This window comes from Elephas maximus, chromosome 5 (genome assembly GCF_024166365.1).
Source record: "Elephas maximus indicus isolate mEleMax1 chromosome 5, mEleMax1 primary haplotype, whole genome shotgun sequence".
Lineage (NCBI taxonomy): Eukaryota > Metazoa > Chordata > Mammalia > Proboscidea > Elephantidae > Elephas > Elephas maximus.
This window is the reverse complement of record NC_064823.1, coordinates 38,110,468-38,129,252: the sequence shown is the minus strand read 5'-3', so window position 1 is coordinate 38,129,252 and position 18,785 is coordinate 38,110,468. Positions and strand designations below refer to the sequence as shown.

At 39.3% G+C, this 18,785-nt stretch overlaps 1 protein-coding gene across 15 annotated transcripts in view; it reads left to right on the top strand.

Annotated features, from left to right (window-relative positions):
- The window catches only part of ALPK1 (alpha kinase 1), a 146,998-nt gene extending 128,213 nt beyond the window's left edge, over positions 1-18,785 (top strand). For all 15 annotated transcript variants that reach the window (XM_049885504.1, XM_049885507.1, XM_049885508.1 and 12 more), the window contains 6 exons: positions 1,513-1,617; positions 2,422-4,537; positions 7,122-7,275; positions 15,001-15,163; positions 16,885-17,071; positions 18,216-18,785. In XM_049885504.1, coding sequence (XP_049741461.1) covers positions 1,513-1,617; positions 2,422-4,537; positions 7,122-7,275; positions 15,001-15,163; positions 16,885-17,071; positions 18,216-18,415 — 2,925 coding nt within the window. In that variant the 3' untranslated portion in view covers positions 18,416-18,785. The remainder of the gene's footprint in view (positions 1-1,512; positions 1,618-2,421; positions 4,538-7,121; positions 7,276-15,000; positions 15,164-16,884; positions 17,072-18,215) is intronic.

Sequence of the window (18,785 nt, the reverse complement as noted above, 5' to 3'; positions counted from 1 at the left end):
CTTGGAAACCCTGTGGGGCAATTCTACTCTGTGCAATAGGATTGCTATGAGTTGAAATTGACTTGACAGCTACGGGTTTGGTTTTGGGCATATATGTATATATATATATATATAAACCCTGATCTCATAGGGTTTTGTGTATAGGTTTAATATATATATATATATTCATATGATGATGAATATATATATTAAAAATATTCACAAAACCCTATGAGATTAGTAGAGCAAAATGTGTCATTATAATTTTAGAAATAAATGGAGGTCCAGAGAAACTAAGTCACCTCCACAGTTTGCACAGCCAGTACTAGGCAGAATTGGGGACAAACCCAGATCTTCTGATGGGTGGAGAATATTGGCCTTGCACCACACTGAGGGGGTCTCTGTTATAAATTCACTGGCAGGGGCGGGGGCGGGTCACTGACATGAAATGGAGATTTGTAGTGTTATCATTTATGTTGTTTTTTTTTAATACCCAAAATGACAAAAGTAACTGTACTCTATAATAAGTAGTGTAGTATAAGAACACAAACACCTTGTTGCTAGTAACCTGAATCTTAGTAAAATGTTTCTTTTGCAGTCAGACCAAAACAGAAAGAGTTATGTTCCTTGCTTAGTGAAGTTGTCCCTTATAACTGTTTAAAATAACAAACTTCCTTCCTACCCTGAACCACCCTGTTCCTTTCCTTGCTTTATTTTTCTCCCCAGCACTTACCACTATTAGCATTTGACTTCTTTTGTGTATTGACTGATCCCCTCTGGCCCCCACCAGAAAGGAAGCTCACTGCAGGCAGAGCCTTGTGCTTGCCTCGCTCCCCACTGTCTCACCTGTGTCTAAAACAGTGCCTAGCACACTAAATACTTCTAGAATGAATCCTAATTGCTGCAAAATCCTAAATTAAAGGGCTCTTTGCCCAGAACAATGCAGAAATCATCAATCTAGCTGTAAAATGTGAGCATTCCATGAACAAAGAACCACCAAAGAAACTCCTCTGAATTATTGTGCACAGGCAGGCATTATGAGTTTTGACACACATTAGGTCCTCTCTGGGATGGCGCATAGAGTCCCTGGGTAGTGCAAATGGTTACTGTGCTTCACTACTAACCCAAAATTTGGTGGCTCGAGTCCACCCAGAGGCACCTCAGAAGAGGGCCTGGCAGTCTACTTGTAAAAAATCAGCCGTTGAAAATTCTGTGGAGCACAGTTCTACTCTGACTCCGATGGGGCTGCCATGGGTTGGAGTTGACTCAGTGATAACTGGTAATTGGTAACTGGTGGGATGGGGTGATGCATGTGTGTGGGGGTGGGGGGGTGGGTAATTGCTAGTGGGAGGGGCTCAAAGCCCTGTAGTCTTTAGACCTGGTTTTTCTCTGCACTCTGTTCAAAAATGTGATAAGGGGCAGGGGGTCCATCAGAATCTTGAAAGAAAGGCAAAGGAATTTCATAGCCTGCCTGTCTTTTGCTAATGGAGAGATAATTGTCAATATTCTGCTTTACTTCCTGTTTGCTCACAGGGCCTCCTGAAGGAGTTTGACCACCATTTGCTGTCAGCAGCGGAAGCCTGCAAGTTGGCGGCTGCCTTCACTTCCTATACGCCCCTATTCGTGCTCACCGCTGTGGTAAATACAGGCAGTCCCTGGCTGTACCTCTCCCCAGGGCACTCTCAGACTTAACCAGTGAGACAGAATGGTCAAGCCTATTAAAGTAGGCTTCGTGCTACATCACTGGCAATGTGATAAGAACCCATTTTATGGAAAGGTTTTGCCAGTCAGAGTGGCGACTTCCTGGTGGGAGCTAAGGAATGTAAACCTTGTCTGCTCTAGAAGAATGGTTCCTAAGCCTAACTGTACATCAGAATTACTCAAGGAGCCTTTTCAAAATACATATTCCTGCCCTCTACCTCGAGCCACAAAATGAGAATCTCTAGGATTGGATCTAGAAGCCTGTAATTTTAAAATATCTCTCAGGTGATGCAGATGTACAGACAGGTTTGGAAAACACTATTCTAGAGTTCTGACCATTAGTAAATGATGTGTTTATATACAGTAACCTTATTTGTATAGAGAAACATGGCATGTCCACATCCTGTGCATAGACTGTATTTACTAAAACTAGCAACAACAACAAATTCATCATCTTGAATCAAAACGTGTCCTGGCTATGGTGGAATGGTAGTAAAGCTAGTTTCTTACCCCTTTATGCCAGTCAGTCACACACATCCCAGCCACTTCTCCTGATTCATCAAAACAACCTCAATTCGTAATTCAATCTTTGTGCATTTTCCTCATCATATCCATATCCATGGGCCCTGCTTAGTTTCCTTTAATATTTCTAATGACTGCCCTCTAAAAAATGAAGAGTTTTTTTTTTTCCTGATTCACTTCCAGTTTCCAACTCAATGTCCAATTTTGTATTTTCCTCAGAATATTCGTGGCACATGCTTATTGTCTTACAGTAGTTCTGATGACTGTCTTCCAGAAATGAAAAATTTGTATCTATGTGAAGCCAAAGAGGCCTTTGAAATTGGTCTCCTCACCAAGAGAGATGATGAACCAGTTCTTGGAAAACAGGAGCTTCATAGTTTTATCAAAGCTGCTTTCTGTCTCACCACAGTGCACCAAAGACTCCATGGAGAGACTGAGACAGTCCATGCAGCAAGTCAGCTATGTCGTGAAGCTATGGGAAAGTTGTACACTTTCAGCGCTTCATCCGGGAGTCAGGACAGAGAAATTCTGTCCCGGGAAATCATGTCTCTTATCACCCAGGTGAAGGATCATTTACAAGTTCAAAGCTTTCCAAATTTAGATGGCAGGTCTTATGTTCCAGAGAGTTTCAAGAGCTCATTGGATAAACTCCTTTTACATGGGCAAGTGGATTTCCAAAGCCTCCTTGAAGCCTATTCACAGCACCATACTTCAGTGCGTGAAGTATTTGAAAGCACTTGTGGAAACAACAAAAATAAACCAGAAGATACAGGAGTCTGTATCACAGCTCTCAAAACAGAAACAAAAAACATAGATACTGTGAGTACTACTGAAGACAAACCACATTTCCAAAAAGGCATGGGAATGCATTCCTCCCAAATGGCCAGGAATGGTCAGGAGAAACTCAGGTGTATAGGAAGGAAAAACTGGATCCATTCTGATGCATTTCATGTATCTGAGGATGAAGATATAGAGACTGAGACTGAGCCATCAGACCCCAGCAATGGCAGGAGAGCTGTTCTGAACACATCTCTGAATGACAGCCAGAGTTCCAGTTCTTGGAGCAAGTTATCAGGGTTTAGCTCTTCCACAAGCTGGGAAGAATTAAATTGTGTTGATGATCCATCAGATGGAAAGGAGTCTAACAAAGAATATCTTGTGGACACTCAGTGTTCTACTGCCCTGTCTGATGAGCTGGGAAACAATGGGGAAAGTAGTGCTGTACATTCATTGTCTTCAGAGATTCATGATCTCTCTCTTCAGGTGTCCAAATTTGGCAATGTAGAGTCTTCTCAAAGGCAACAACACAAGCACATGCCCTTGACAACCTTTACCTCTCATAAAACAACAGGTACTTGTTTGACCTCCTGTACAGAGCCATTAGAAGGTTCTCCAGAGAGTATCCCAGAAGTCAGGAATATAGGACCCAGAAATGCTTCTGCTCATTCCAGATCCTCATGTGGTTCTGTTTCTTCATCTTCTGATTCTGGTGGGCCCAAGAACATGCCCATTTGTCCATTGGTCCAGGTAGAGGAAACCTTTGAAAAAATTGCAGAAACCAACTGCAATGCCGATGACAGGCAGGGGGAAGAGAAGACAGAAGAAACTAATAAAAGAGGCATAGGGCCTGTATTTAAAAATAGCTCCTCCTGGATTGACCCAGAATGTGAAACAGCTGGAAGTACAGAAGATGCGCCCTTAGACTCTCCTATAGTCAAGAATGGCTCTCTGGGCAATGGTTCCATGACGGCAGGTAGCTCTTTCACTCCTTATTGGTCTGGCCAAAATCATGACCTAAGAAATGGTGATGGCTCAGCCAAAGAGCAGGACATCGACCCTGATGCCCCTACAGTGGATGAAGAAGGCCAACTGCTTGACAGCACGGATGTTCACTCCACAAGTAGACGTAGTTCTCATAGACTATGCACTCTGAGGTCACCTCTTGGTCAGGGAGCTAAGACCCCCAACTCCTCTGTAGGCAGTAACATTTCTTTCCCCGTCCACGGTGAAGACTGCACTACCACAGAGGAAGGAAATGAAGCTGGAAACATACTAAACTGCAGCCAGAGCTCCAGCTCATCCTTGGTGTGGTGGTCTAGATCATCTGTGTTTTCCAGTGGTTCTTCTGATGGGGAGAGCCCATGGTCCTACTTGAATTCCAGTGGAAGTTCTTTTGTTTCATTGCCAGGAAAGATAAGGCAAGAGGTTCTTGAGGCTCGCACCCTGGAGCCTGATGACTTTGAAAAACTCTTGGCAGGAGTGAGGCATGATTGGTTGTTTCAGCGGCTGGAGAATACAGGAGTTTTTAAGCCCAGTCATCTCCACCAAGCATACAGTAAGTAAAACCCTTTTCCGTGCCTATAACCTCAGGAAGCATCAAAGTTTGGGGGTCCTCTGCAAAGCTCATTAGGAGCCCTGGTGGTACAGTGGTTAAGCACTGAAAGGTCAGTGGTTCAAACCCACCAGCCACTCTGTGGGAGAAAGATGTGGCAGTCTGCTTCCATAAAGATTACAGCCTTGGAAACCTTTTTGGGCAGTCCTACTGTCTTCTGTAGGGTCACTATGATTTGGAATCAACTCGATTGCAAAGGGTACAGGAACAGCTTGTTATGTAGATCACTTCAAGCTCATTAAAGACACAGGTCCCTGTTACGCTTTGTGAGTACACAGAGAAACATATACTTTATGGGACTCCCTCACATTTTATATGATGGGCCTTAATGGTTGCAAAGAATAGAAACTCACTCAGGTGGTTTGCTTTAAAGACACGTGAGGCAGTAAGGGAGATGGGAATCTTAGTGGACTCAGGAAGAACCATTATTTAGAGTTTAAAATAACTTTGGATTGTCATTGCCAACCAGTTGATTTCAAAAGTCTGGATACGTATCATCCTCTCGGCATTGGTTTTCTCATTTGATTCGCATTACCACCAGCTAGCTTTTCTATTTTCCCCCATTCAAATTACAGGGGGACAGAGTTTGACCTAGTTAGATGTCATTTTTCTGTTGGACAGAGATTTTCACATCTGCTCACCTAAGAGATTTCTTGCCAGCTGATGGATTGGTCAGGTCCCCATTCTGCTTGCAATCAGCAGCTATTTCTTGCTTAAAGAACAGCCCAAGTTCACTTCCTAAGCCTGGGCTAGGGCAGTCCCACAATTCATGTGTCTAAATTAGCTCAGATTTGGTGGCAAAGCTGGGAGGGAGACAGAAGAATTTTCTTCTCTTAGCCCAGAGGTTCTGTACCTTTCCCTTCCAAGATATTAAACAATTATTTGAATAAGAAAAAAAAAAATTCAATTGCAAAGTGCATTTCAGAAAAGGCAAACTACATGGGTTGCTAAGCACCGGGAGCTAAAGCGGTAGTTCTCAGCCCTGGCACCACATGAGGATCTCTTGGGGAATTCTTTAAGCTTCGAATACCTCCCCTCCACCCCACCAGAGTCTCCGGCTTGATGGATCTAAATTGTGGAATCAGGCACCAGTATTTTTTAAGAGTTCCCAGTAATTCCACATAAAATCAAGATGGAGAATTTTGCTTCAAAGTATTCCAATATTTTGCCTGACACCTTAAGCCAAGCCACAGTACAGATAGGTTGTTACCAAAAGAAGCAAATGTTTTAGTAAACAGGGTTTCCTACTTACTATAAGAGTCTGAAATTTAAGAATCATATTTATTAGAGTTATGTAACTGCTTTTTTGTTATGTCTATGCACCAAGTTCTAGGTGAAAAACTACCTGAGGGAATCAAGATCCAAAGTTGTAGAAACAGAATAAGTCACACATTTTCTCCTTTCTTCTTCCCTCAATTCACTGCTCTTCTGACATGTGTGCAAGCAGCTCACTTCCATTTCCATCTCCAGCTTCTCAGCTTGCATCCCCCACCCCAGTCACCATCTCCCTTTCTCCCACCCCCAAACCTGTGGGTCTGCCTTGTTTTAAGTATTTTCTCTCCTCAATCTCTCATTCATTCATGCATTATCACAATCTAGACACAGAAGGAATTCATTCATTTAATTTTAACATGGATACCAAAATGTATTTTTTCCTTAGGAGTCATGTTGGTCTTTCCCCTCAAAGAAATGCTTTCTGGCTAGGACTTTTCTTCTTTTCCTGAAATGGAGGCGATCCTTACTTTTTTCTTTTTATCTTCTTGTTCAGTTGTGTTTACATCACTGTATAGTAGCTACATTTCCTACACTAATTCTTGAAATTTCCGTATTTAAACAAAGCAATTAAGAGTGCCTTTTAATATGTCATCTAGAATCCCCAGTGTGGCCAGAACCTTCTGGGTAAAATTATTTTGTTTATTTCAATCTATTTGATCTGGCACAAGTAGTAGCCTCTACCACGGTGAAACCTGTGGGAGCCAGAACTCAATGTGTCTGCCTTGTTTTCCTAGGTCTCTCAAGTTATCCACTTTTGACAGGGTGTAGTCTTACCACTTTTCTATCACTCAGTTTAGTGGAAAATAATTTCCCTTGTCTGATAGGTTTCTGCCTTACACAGGTTCTGGCTTTCATAGGTTTTACTATATCTGGAGTTCCCAGATAATTAAAAAAGATGCAAGAATATGTTACTCATTTCAAGATGGTCTTTGATGTTTTGCTGTTTTCAAAATCTCTTTATATTCCATTACTTTCATACGGAAATTCTGGTTTTATCTGAATTCCTTGTCTCACAAACAAGGACTTTGTAAATCAAAGACCATTTTTCATTGTAGTTTCTAAAGTTTTACCTTTTTATTATACTTTACTAACTTTGTATTAGTAGTCAGAAGAGGTTGGAATTTGAGAAAATGCAGAAAGAAGTTGAAGATTTCATATGAGATAGTTTAGGACCTGTTCTGCTTAAACTTTACTCATAAACTGGAACATTTCTTCCAAAATTAGACCCATTTTCATCATATCATTTTTCTAGATGCTCTTTTGTTAAAATATTCCAAGAAATCTGAATTGTGGACAGCCCAGGAAACTGCCGTATATTTGGGGGACTACCTGAATGTGAAGAAGAAAGGAAAACAAAGAAGAGCTTTTTGGGTTCATTATCTTCATCAAGAAGAAACTCTGGGGAGGTATTACTTAAAACCATCTATATAACTCACGTAATTTGGCTTTTCTGTTAACTAACCATTCATGAGCTTCTGAAAGGGCTGAAAATATTGACCAAAATACATGTCTTCAGATTTCCTCTTCTTCCTCCTCATTAATTGATAAATTAATGAAACAGGTATCTTGTATAGGTAATCCATGATATGTTAGCTATTCTACTGGATGCTTTATAACCATAAGCCCAAACCCATCAAGAAAGTTTTATTAACCCCATTGTACAGATTTTTAAAAAATGGAGTCTCTGGTCATATGTCAGGACAAAGATCTTTAAACACTCTCACTAAAAATGTGGACAAAAAGGTGATTTAGGCTACAAAAGCCATACTTTTAAGTAAATGGGTGAGCCTGCAAAAAGGGCAGAAAAATCTCCTGAATCCAGGGATGAAGCATGTCTAGGAATATAAGTGATTACTGAAGTTTTGGACACCCTCCAGAGAAGTTTGGAGCAGGGATGGGGGGAGAGAGCAGCTGGTGATAAAACCTACACACGAAATAGAATGTTTTGAGACCATTCACATAAAGTGGAGACCCAAGAATAGCTACATCCTCAAAGAAAATGTTATCTTTAAAAATCTTTACTGTGGGAAATGGCTGAAAATTTTTGTTTGGCCTTATTTCTTGATAAAATATGACGTAAAAAATTAGTGACCCAGGTGACCCTCGTTGGATCTGAGGTCTAATTTTACAATATTTGTCACATTTTAAAAGATGTATAAGACAAAACCTTTCATTTAAAATTGACTCTTATTTATCCAAATCAAAATAGTATTAAAAAAAGAAAGTAAAAGAGAAGGAAACTGGGTGCCCTTTAAACAGTGAAAGTACATTGTAATTTGTAAAGTTTTCTTTAAAAGGTTGTTGATAGTAGAAAACACATAAATGCATTTACTATGTGTCGGGCCCTGATTTAACTGATTTATATACTAATTCAACTAATCCTCACAAAACTCTGTGAGACATGTACTATACCTCGCTCTTAAAGATGAGTAAACTGAGGCACATAGATTTTAAGAAATTTGTCCAAAGTCACACAGCCAAGTGGTGGAATCAGGATAGGAGAATATGAGATGAGAAATGAAAGAAAAAAAAGAGAGAGAGATGGCAGATGGAGTGAGAGAATTCAAATAATCTGATCAGAAGAAGGTAATTTCAAATAGAAAAGAAGGAATATTTAAATAAATATCTTATAATAATTTTCAAAGTTGCCAAAAACATTCATCTTCAATATCGTAATCACAATGAATTCCAAGTAGCATAGAAGCAGAAAGAGAGAAGAAAGTAGATGGAAAGAAAGAAGGAAGGGAGGAGGGAAGTAGGGAGGAAAGAAGAAAGGAAGAGGGAAGGAAAGAAAGAAGGAAGAAGTAAGCAAGACATATTCTCCTAGATAGACCATAGTCAAACTTCAGAATACCGACAAAGAAACAATCTTTAAAGTAGTCAAAGAAAAGAGACTACATAGAAAGGAATGTCAATTAGACATACATCTGCTTTCTCAGTGAAAATAATGGAATAGAGAAGACAATGGAAGTCATCTGCTCAGGGAAGTTCTTTTTCATGGAGGAAAGCAAAATAAAGACATTTGCAGGTTAAAAAAAAAAAGATTGAGAGAGTTTGCCACTAAGAAATCTTTACTTAAAAAATGATCCCAGAAAAATCATAAAATGCAAGAATGGGTCTCTGATCCCAGAGCAACGATTCTCCACCCAGGCCTGGAACTCCTCTGGCAAGGCACTCAGCAAATGCTCCAGTATCAGCACCTTCAGGGTTTGCTCTCATGTGGATGCCTCTGGATTCAATGACCAAAAGCAAACTTCCAAATTGATTCAAAGCTTCTGCAGGCCAGGGTCTCCCTGGCACTGGCTGAATGTGCCTGTGTGACAACTGCTCCTTGGAAGACTGCTCTTTGCTGCCATGTGGGTTCCTCCTTTGCAACCTTCAATGAGCCTCAGCCATCTGAATGGCCAGAACCGCAGCCTCCTTAGATTCTGTTATCATACTGGATTCAGAAATCTCTGGAGAGGGTTTACTCTGGTTGAAGTCTATGACTCAGACAATTCGCTTTGATTTTCAGAGGTCATTCTGGGTACATGTGAAATTACTAGTGAATTCACACCAGCTTATAGCAAGAATGGAGCCCTGGTAGCACAGTGGTTAAGGGTTCATCTGCTAACCAGAAGGTCGGCAGTTCGAATCCACCAGCCACTCCTTGGAAACCCTGTGCGGCAGGTCTACTCTATGTTATAGGGTCGTTATGAGTTGGAAACTACTCGATAGCAACAGGTTTTTTTGTTTTTGTTTTTGTTTTTTTGTTTTGTTTTAAAAGCAAGAATACAGAGCCCTGGTGGCACACTGGTTAAGAGCTCAAATGCTAACCAAAAGGTTGGCAGTTCAAATCCACCAGCCATTCCTTGGAAACCCTATGGGGCAGTTCTACTTGTCCTATAGGGTTGCTATAAGTCAGAATCAACTCGAGGGCAACAGGTTATAGCAAGAATAAACTACAGGAGGCGATGTTTCTGGTGATCCCTCTTACAACAAAGACCCCAAAAAACAAGTGAATCAATTACATATATGACAAGCTAGGAAACCTGACATCAAAGGCAAAGTTAGGAAATCAGACTGAGTGGGAGGGGGAGGGAGAAATGGTTCAGAAAGCCAAGGAGTTGCCGGACCTGACCAGCACCTCTCAGGCACAATCCCCTGGTGCAACTGTGGCAGGGCGGGAGGTAGCGTTCAGAATGTGGTTTCCTCAGGGAGAGCCAAACAGAGTCTACTCACATCTCCGGAATCAGTGAAGAACAGCACTCTCGGCAAAAGATAAGTGCTTGTGTCAAATTTACTGCATGGATCAAATAGCACCGCTTGTGAAAGAACTCTCTCCCATTTATCTGATCCCTCCTCCCTCTGCCTCAGGCCCCCAAGCCAGCTTCAGTGGTTGTCGATTTCACTGGGCCTGAGATAGGTCTTGCTGTGCTCCTGAGCCATTTTCCCAGCCCTGGAGAAGGAACAAATTAACAAATGGGGGAAAAATAATCTGCCAAATCCCCTAAGCTTGGAACTCAGGGTAAAAGCAGCTCCTGTCCAGCCACAAATGGTCCACAGACTTCGAACGGCTTTCACTCCTGCATGGACCTGTGTGGGCCCATTTCAGCAGCTTAGGCTCTTGTTGGCAGACTGCAGTGGTGTTTGTGCCTGAGATCTGATTTCAACAGTCTCAGCTGTGTGGTAGAAGGGTGGGTTTTTGACATTTAACACCACTCTGCTTATTAAGAGACCTGATTAAGCAGAGACCTCCTCTACCCAAATCTGGGGTCTGAGGACTGGTGGCTCCACCCATGCCACCTAGCCACCAGCACTAGGAATCCAAGGATAAGTGGTGCCTCCCAGTCCTCACAGCCAAAAGCATTGAGTGCCCATGGTCTGTCTGCAGAACCCACCCACCTGTATGCTTTAGGGAGCAGGGATACACTTTCCTCACAGACACTTGGGGGATTGTTGTCAGTCCCCTGCCTTGTTCAGAGCGTGACCCCCTGCTGCAACCAGATACCTGTGCCTATACCAATCACCCCTGCTCCTCTAAGACTGTAGAAGAGAGCCTGTGCCACACACTTGATAACTGACTACCTGGACACCTGAGCTGAATCCATACAAGAAAAGTGAATGGACTCCCAGGCTCATATACATGGTAACAGCTTTAGCCCTCTGGTGACAAGACATTAGAGCTTCAAAGGCACAAATAAGCTAGATCACCCAAGCAGCCAATTTGGGCATATCAAAACAAAACAAAGCAAGAAGCTAGGACACAGTAAGCAAACATAAAATAAATTAACATGATAACTTATAGATGGCTCAGAGACAACAGCTAATATCAAATCACATAAAGAAGCAGGCCATGATCACTTCAACAAGCTCTCAGAACAAAGAGTCAAGGTATCTTCTGGACAAAGAGATATTCCTGGAATTACCAGAGGTCAAATACAAAACATTAATATACAGAACTCTTCAAGAGATCAGGAAGGCGATCAGGCAAAACACAGAATAAGCCAAGGAAAACACAGATAAAGCAGTCGAGGAAATTAAGAAGGTTATTCAAGATCATAATAAATAATTTAATAGGCTGCAAGAATCCATAGAGAGACGGCAACCTGAAATTCAGAAGATTTAACAATAAAATTTCAGAATTAGACAATTCATTAGAAAGTCAGAGGAGCAGAATTGATGAAATGGAGGCAGAATTAGTGAGACTGAAGATGAAACACTTGGCACCAATATATTCGAAGAAAAACCAGATAAGAGAATTTTTTTGAAAATGAAGAAACCCTAAGAATCATGTGGGACTCTATCAAGAGAAATAACCTACTAGTGATTGAAGTACCAGAACAGGGAGGGATAACAGAAAATACAGAGAGAATTTTTGAACACTTGTTGGCAGAAACTTCCTTAACATTGTGAAGGATGTGAAGATATCTATCTAAGATGCTCATCGAAGTCCACATAAGGTAGATGTTAAAAGAAAGTCACCAAGACATATAATCAAACTCCCCAAAACCAAAGATAAAGACAGAATTTTAAGAGTAGCTAGGGATAACAAAAAGTCACTTACAAAGGAGAATCAATAAGAATAAACTCGGACTACTTGGCAGAAACCATGCAGGCAAGAAGGCAATGAGATGACATATATAAAGCATTGAAGGGAAGAAATTGCCAGCCAAGAATCACATATCCAGCAAAACTGTCTCTCAACTATGAAAGCAAAATTAGCACATTTCCAGATAAACAGAAGTTTAAGGAATTTGCAAAAACCAAACCAAAACTACAAGAAATACTAAAGGGAGTCTTCTGGTTAGAAAATCAATAATATCAGATATCAACCCAAGACTAGAACACAGGTCAGAGCAACCAGATGTCAACCCAGATAGAGAAATTAAAAACAAAAAAATCAAGATTAAAAAAATGCTCAAAACAGGGAAACAGCAGTATCATTATGTAAAAGATGACAACATTAAATCAATAAAGAGGGACTAAAAAATGTAGTCATAGATCTTTCATATGGAGAGGAAGTCAAGGCGATATAAAGAGATAAAAGTTTGGTTTAAGCTTAGAAAAATAGGGGTAAATATTAAAGTAACCATAAAGGAGACTAACAATCCTACACATCAAAATAAAATACAAGAGAAACATAAAGAAAATAGCAAAAACAAAATCAACAACAATGAAAAAGAAGAAAACACAATATATAAAGAAAAACCAATCAGCACAAAAATTAAGTGGAAAAAAGAAGCTGTCAACAACACAAAAAGAGATGTCAAAACGACAGCACTAAACTCATACCTATCCATAATTACGCTGAATGTAAATGGACTAAATGCACCAATAAAGAGAGAGAGAGTGGCAGAATGGATTAAAAAATGATCCGTCTACATGCTGCCTACAAGAGACACACCTTAGACTTAAAGACACAAGCGAACTAAAACTCAAAGGATGGAAAAAAAATGCATCATGCAAACAACAATCAAAAAGAGCAGCAGTGGCAATATTAATTTCTGACAAAATAGACTTTAAAGTTAAATTCACCACAAAGGATAAGGAAGGACACTGTATAATGATTAAAGAGACAATATACCAGGAGGATATAACCATATTAAATATTTACACACACAATGACAGGGCTCCAAGATACATAAAACAAACTCTAACAACTTTGAAAAGTGAGATAGCTCCACAATAATAGTAGGAGACTTCAACACACCACTTTCGGTGAAGGACAGAACTTCCAGAAAGAAGCTCAATAAAGACACGGAAGATCTAAATGCCACAATCAACCAACTTGACCTCATAGACATATACAGAACACTCCACCCAATGGCAGCCAAGTATACTTTCTTTTCCAATGCACATGGAATATTCTCTAGAATAGACCACATATTAGGTCACAAAGCAAACCTTAGCAGAATCCAAAATATCAAAACATTACAAAGCATCCTCTCAGACCATAAAGCCATAAAAGTAGAAATCAATAACAGAAAAAGCGGGAAAAAGAAATCAAACACTTGGAAACTGAACAACACCTTGCTCAAAAACTACCGTTATAGAAGAAATTAAAGACAGACTAAAGAAATCCATAGAATCCAATAAGAATGAAAACACTTCCTATCAGAACCTTTGGGACACAGCTAAAGCAATGCTCAGAGGTCAAATTATAGCAATAAATGCACACATCCAAAAAGAAGAAAGGGCCAAAATCAAAGAATTATCCCTACAACTTGAACAAATAGAAAGAGAGCAACAAAAGAAACCCTCAGGCATCAGAAGAAAGCAAATAATAAAAATTAGAGCTGAATTAAATGAAATAGAGAACAGAAAAACAATTGAAAGGATTAACAAGGCTGAAAGCTGGTTCTCTGAAAAAAAAATTAACAAAATTAATAAACCATTGGCCAAACTGACAAAATAAAAACAGGAGAGGAAGCAAATAACCTGAATAAGAAATGAGATGGGTGATGTCACAACAGACCCAACTGAAACTAAAGAATCATATCAGATTACTGTGAAAAATTGTACCCTAACTAATTTAAAAACCTAGAAGAAATGGACAAATTTCTAGAAACACACCACCTACCTAAACTAACACAAGCAAGGTAGAACAACTGAATAAATCCATAACAATAGACAAGATTGAAAAGGTAATTAAAAAACTCCCAACAAAAAAAAGCCCTGGCCCTGACGGCTGCATTGGAGAATTCTACCAAACATTCAGAGAACGGTTAACATCACTATTATTAAAGGTATTTCAGAGCATAGAAAAGAATGGAATACTCCCAAACTCATTCTATGAAGCCACCATATCCCTGATACCAAAACTGGGTAAAGACACCACAAAAAAAAAAAAGAAAATTATAGACCTATATCCCTCATGAACTTAGATGCAAAAATCCTCAACAAAATTCTAGCCAATAGAATTCAACAACATATCAAAAAAATAATTCACTATGACCAAGTGGGATTCATACCAGGTATGCAGGAATGGTTCAGCATTAGAAAAACAATCAATGTAATCCATCATTTAAAGAATGAACTACAGTGAAGTGTAGTACTTACTATTTCACTCTTTTCAACCCTTAATTGCATACTTCCTTGTATCTTCTCTCCCCCACTATGTTATAAGCCCTTAAAGGATACAAATTTTGTCTCATCCTTTCTTCAGAAAATACTCAGGGCTAGCACTGTATTGTGCACACGCGTAGGTGTTGATGGGAAATAAGTACTTTAAGGATGAAGTAATAATAAAAGGAAGGAATAGAAGAAAGCCTCAGATTGGTTAATTGACCTTGGTAAGACCATACTGCAGTGAGTGAAAGATCTGGTTCCAGAGCCCATACACTTTCTGGTTGCGTGCTGGCTCTTAGCTTAAAGAAGTCTGGTGAATTGCTACATTAAGTGGACACTTCCCCTTTATAATCAATATCATTCTGAGTCAGCTAGCATTAACTGTGTTCCATTGTCCACCGGCCTCTTACAAAGTTATGTAAGTTTGACTAGATAAGTCAAAATAATTAATATTGACTGTCTAACTCAGAGAAAGAGTAACATCTGTCAAACACTTTTGCATATCTCTTTTGATCTCCTTTCTCTTACTCTACAGTAAGATCACTTTTGCATCTCTTTGTGTGATTTCTCTCCATTCATAGGTATGTTGGGAAAGAGTATAAGGAGCAGAAGGGGCTCTGGCACCACTTCACTGATGTGGAGCGGCAGATGACTGCACAGCACTATGTGACAGAATTTAATAAGAGACTCTATGAACAAAAGATCCCAACACAGATATTCTACATTCCATCTACAATATTACTGGTAAGATTAAGGAAAGCAATCAACCAAAAACCAAACCCATTGCCATCGAGTAGATTCTGACTCATAGCAACCTTAAGGGACTGGTTAAATAGGCCTATACATATGCATTGGGTTAGATTTTTATTACCAACCTGTCCACCTCCACCTCATTTAGCTAAAATCCAATAAACTCAGTTACTTTATCTACTTTATCTGCTTCAGCTACTTAGATATGCAAGAATATGACCTCCTGCCACTCTGAACCCATCATTTGGATCTTCCAAGTCATGCTTAAATATCTATCATTCCGGGTATGTGGTCCCACATGGTCAAGTTAGCATTTTTAGTATATTTTACTTCTGCACTGTCTGTGCTTTCAGAGAAGATACTGTAAAGATCATGTATAATACGTACATGATCCCCTCAATATGATGTATAAATCTCATTTTATATCTGTTGGTCCCTGTCCCTTGTAACCAAGTGATTACTAAGCCTTCACTTAAACACTTCAGTAAGAAAAACATTATTACCCTTTTATGTGCAAATTTAATTGTTAGGAAGTTCTTAGCTTTGGCCCAAATTTCTAATTTCTGTCTATAGATTACAGCTTTCCCTTCTGGGACCATTGAGATCAATTTCTCTTTCCCAAGATATCTCTTTAAGTATAGAAGGGCAACCATCCCTACCAAGTTTTCTATTTTTTTGAACTAAGAATACCCTGCTCCAGGAAAAAAAGTGGGGTGCAGAACCCAAATTCTAGTAAAAAGACCAGACTTAATGGTCTGACTGAGACTGGAGGAACCAGAAGACATGGCCCCAGGACTCTGTTAACCCAGAACTAAAACCATTCCCAAAGCCAACTCTTCAGACAAAGATTTGACTGGACCACAAGACATATAATGATACTCGTGAAGAGAGTGCTTCTTAGTTCAAGTAGGTACGTAGGACCAAATGGGCAGCTCCTGTCTGGAGGCAAGATGAGAGGGCAGAAAGGGACAGGAGCTGGTTGAATGGACATGGGAAATCCAGGATGGAAAGGAGGATGCTGATGTATTATAGGGATAGCAACTAGGGTCACATGACAATGTGTGTATAAATTTTTGTATGAGGAACTAACTTGAGCTGTAAACTTTCACTTAAAGCACAATTTTTTGTGAAAAAAACACACGAAAAAAGAATACCCTGCTCCCCCAAATATGATATCTCATTGGCTCCTTTATACATACAAGGATTTTTACATTGACCAGAGACATTTTTAGACCCATCTTCTATTACTCATAATAATAATACCTATCATCTATGTTGCATCTTCTCTGTGTCAAGCACTGTGCCAGGCATTTTACAAACATTAACTCTAACCTTTGAAACAAGTGGCACAGAAATACTTGAGCTGGTATTTCAACACAGAATCCCAGTGTGTGATCTAGCTACATTCCCTGGCAAGCTAGCACCTCATGACATAATTTTTAAGTGAGCATTTTAATAAAAGAATAATAATTATTTTAGGTTCTGTCATATGCCACATATAATGGTAAGCACATTACATGTATTTTCTCATATAATCCTTTAACAATACGATGAGGTGGTTATTATTTAAGCCATTTTACAGATGAGGAAACTGAAATCTAAAACGATTAAGTTACAAAGCTCCTAAATTGCAGAGCTTAGGTTCAAACCAAGACCTACCGAACTCCAAAGCCTTAACTATTATGATCTCCTGCCTCCTCATTTCTGTTTTCCAGATTTTAGAGGACAAGACAATAAAGGGATGTGTCAGCGTGGAACCTTACATACTAGGAGAATTTGTAAAATTATCAAATAACACGAGAGTGGTGAAAACAGAATATAAAGCCACAGAATATGGGTTGGCTTATGGCCATTTTTCCTATGAGTTTTCCAAACATAGAGATGTTGTGGTTGATTTACAAGGTATGTAAAAATGGGAACTACTTTTTATTTTTAATATCTAAATGTGAGCTTATGAGCTAGTTCTGCCAACCATTAGTTAATAGATTGTTCCAATGCATAGGCTACTATTTGGAATTAAGTTCTTTGATTTTACTATACATACTAATTGATGCCTGAGAAAATGTCTAAACCGTCTTCAAGAGTCTAAGCTATCACATAACCACTGAGAGGATCAGACTCACAGTCTGTTGCATTTGTTCCAGGGTAAAATCATAATAGCTTTTTTTCCCCACTCAATTAGAATTGAATGATGTAGATTTTTTTATTATTGAATTTTTTGATGTGTAATGATCTTTTAGTGCTTTCTTTTCCTCACCCCTTTATTCTTATTGCAAGTGTCATGGTGAGTTTTATAACCGGGGTATTATGGAACAGAAAGCTGTGTGTACTTAAATCTGACTTCTTTTAATATTTGTATTAATATTTTGATTTTGTTTCCAATTTGGCATTTCTCAGAATTTTTATTAACCAATACTCTATGCCTCACTTAAATAATAAATGAAATAAATATAATTATCTCTAATAATAATTCCCTAACCATCCCCCCAAGACTTTCCCTATATCACCTGTCTGTAGCATTTATGACTGTCTGTCAGGTTTTACATATATATATTGTTTATTGATCTGTCCCCCCCACAAGAGCATTAGCTCAGTTAATACAAGGATTTTTAACTGACTTGTTCACTACTGCATCCCCAGTGTCTACAATAGTCCTTTGTAGAATATATGCACTCAGTAAATACTTGTTGAATAAATGGGTAAATACATGAATTAATGAGTAGGGCACTAAAGAAACTTCTGAATATGAAAGAAATATTCAATATTGTGATTTTAATATACTAAGTACATGTTATTGCTCCCTAATTCCTTGAAAATCAGTTATCTGGGTGTCATATTTGACTAATAGGCTTACCCAAAACTCTCCTCTTAAACCAATTACTGGACTACTCCGCACCAATTCCCTTAGCATAAATTAATTAAACATAAACCTCAGTATAAGCAAGTTTTAAAAAGCCTCTTTAAGTACATATATACATATTTTTCTGAAGCACTTTCTGACATTTACAGGGGATTTAATACTCAGATGTATTCATTTCTCTTTTAGGTTGGGTGACTGGTAATGGAAAAGGGCTCATCTACCTCACAGATCCCCAGATTCACTCTGTTGATCAGAAAGATGCCACTACCAATTTTGGAAAGAGAGGAATTTTTTATTTCTTTAATCATCAGCATGTAGAATGTAATGAAATATGTCATCGTCTTTCTTTGACTAGACCTTCTGTAGAGAAACTGAGGAAGTCATAGCCTATCTGGATTGCTAATATGATAGACCTTAGTGTTGGTCACCAATAATAGGTTCCTCCCGCCTTCCAAGCACATAGAACATGGCACAGCCGGGTCCCTTTGGGCTTGGGCAGAACTGTGTGGCTAGTTCTTGTCAATAATTTGACAAAAGGAATTGATGAGTGTCACTTTCAGGCCCCCATCTAATTGTCGGTACAAGACCTTCCCCTCCCTCTGTAAGTCTCTGTCCCTCTGCCACGATGGCTAAGAATTCTTCAGGAGGGAGCTGCTCACTAACCTAAGTCCTGTGGTGAGGGCAACATGGAAAAGAGCCCCAGATGATCCACAATGAAAACAAAGCATACCTGAGAAATAAACTTTTCTTATTTAA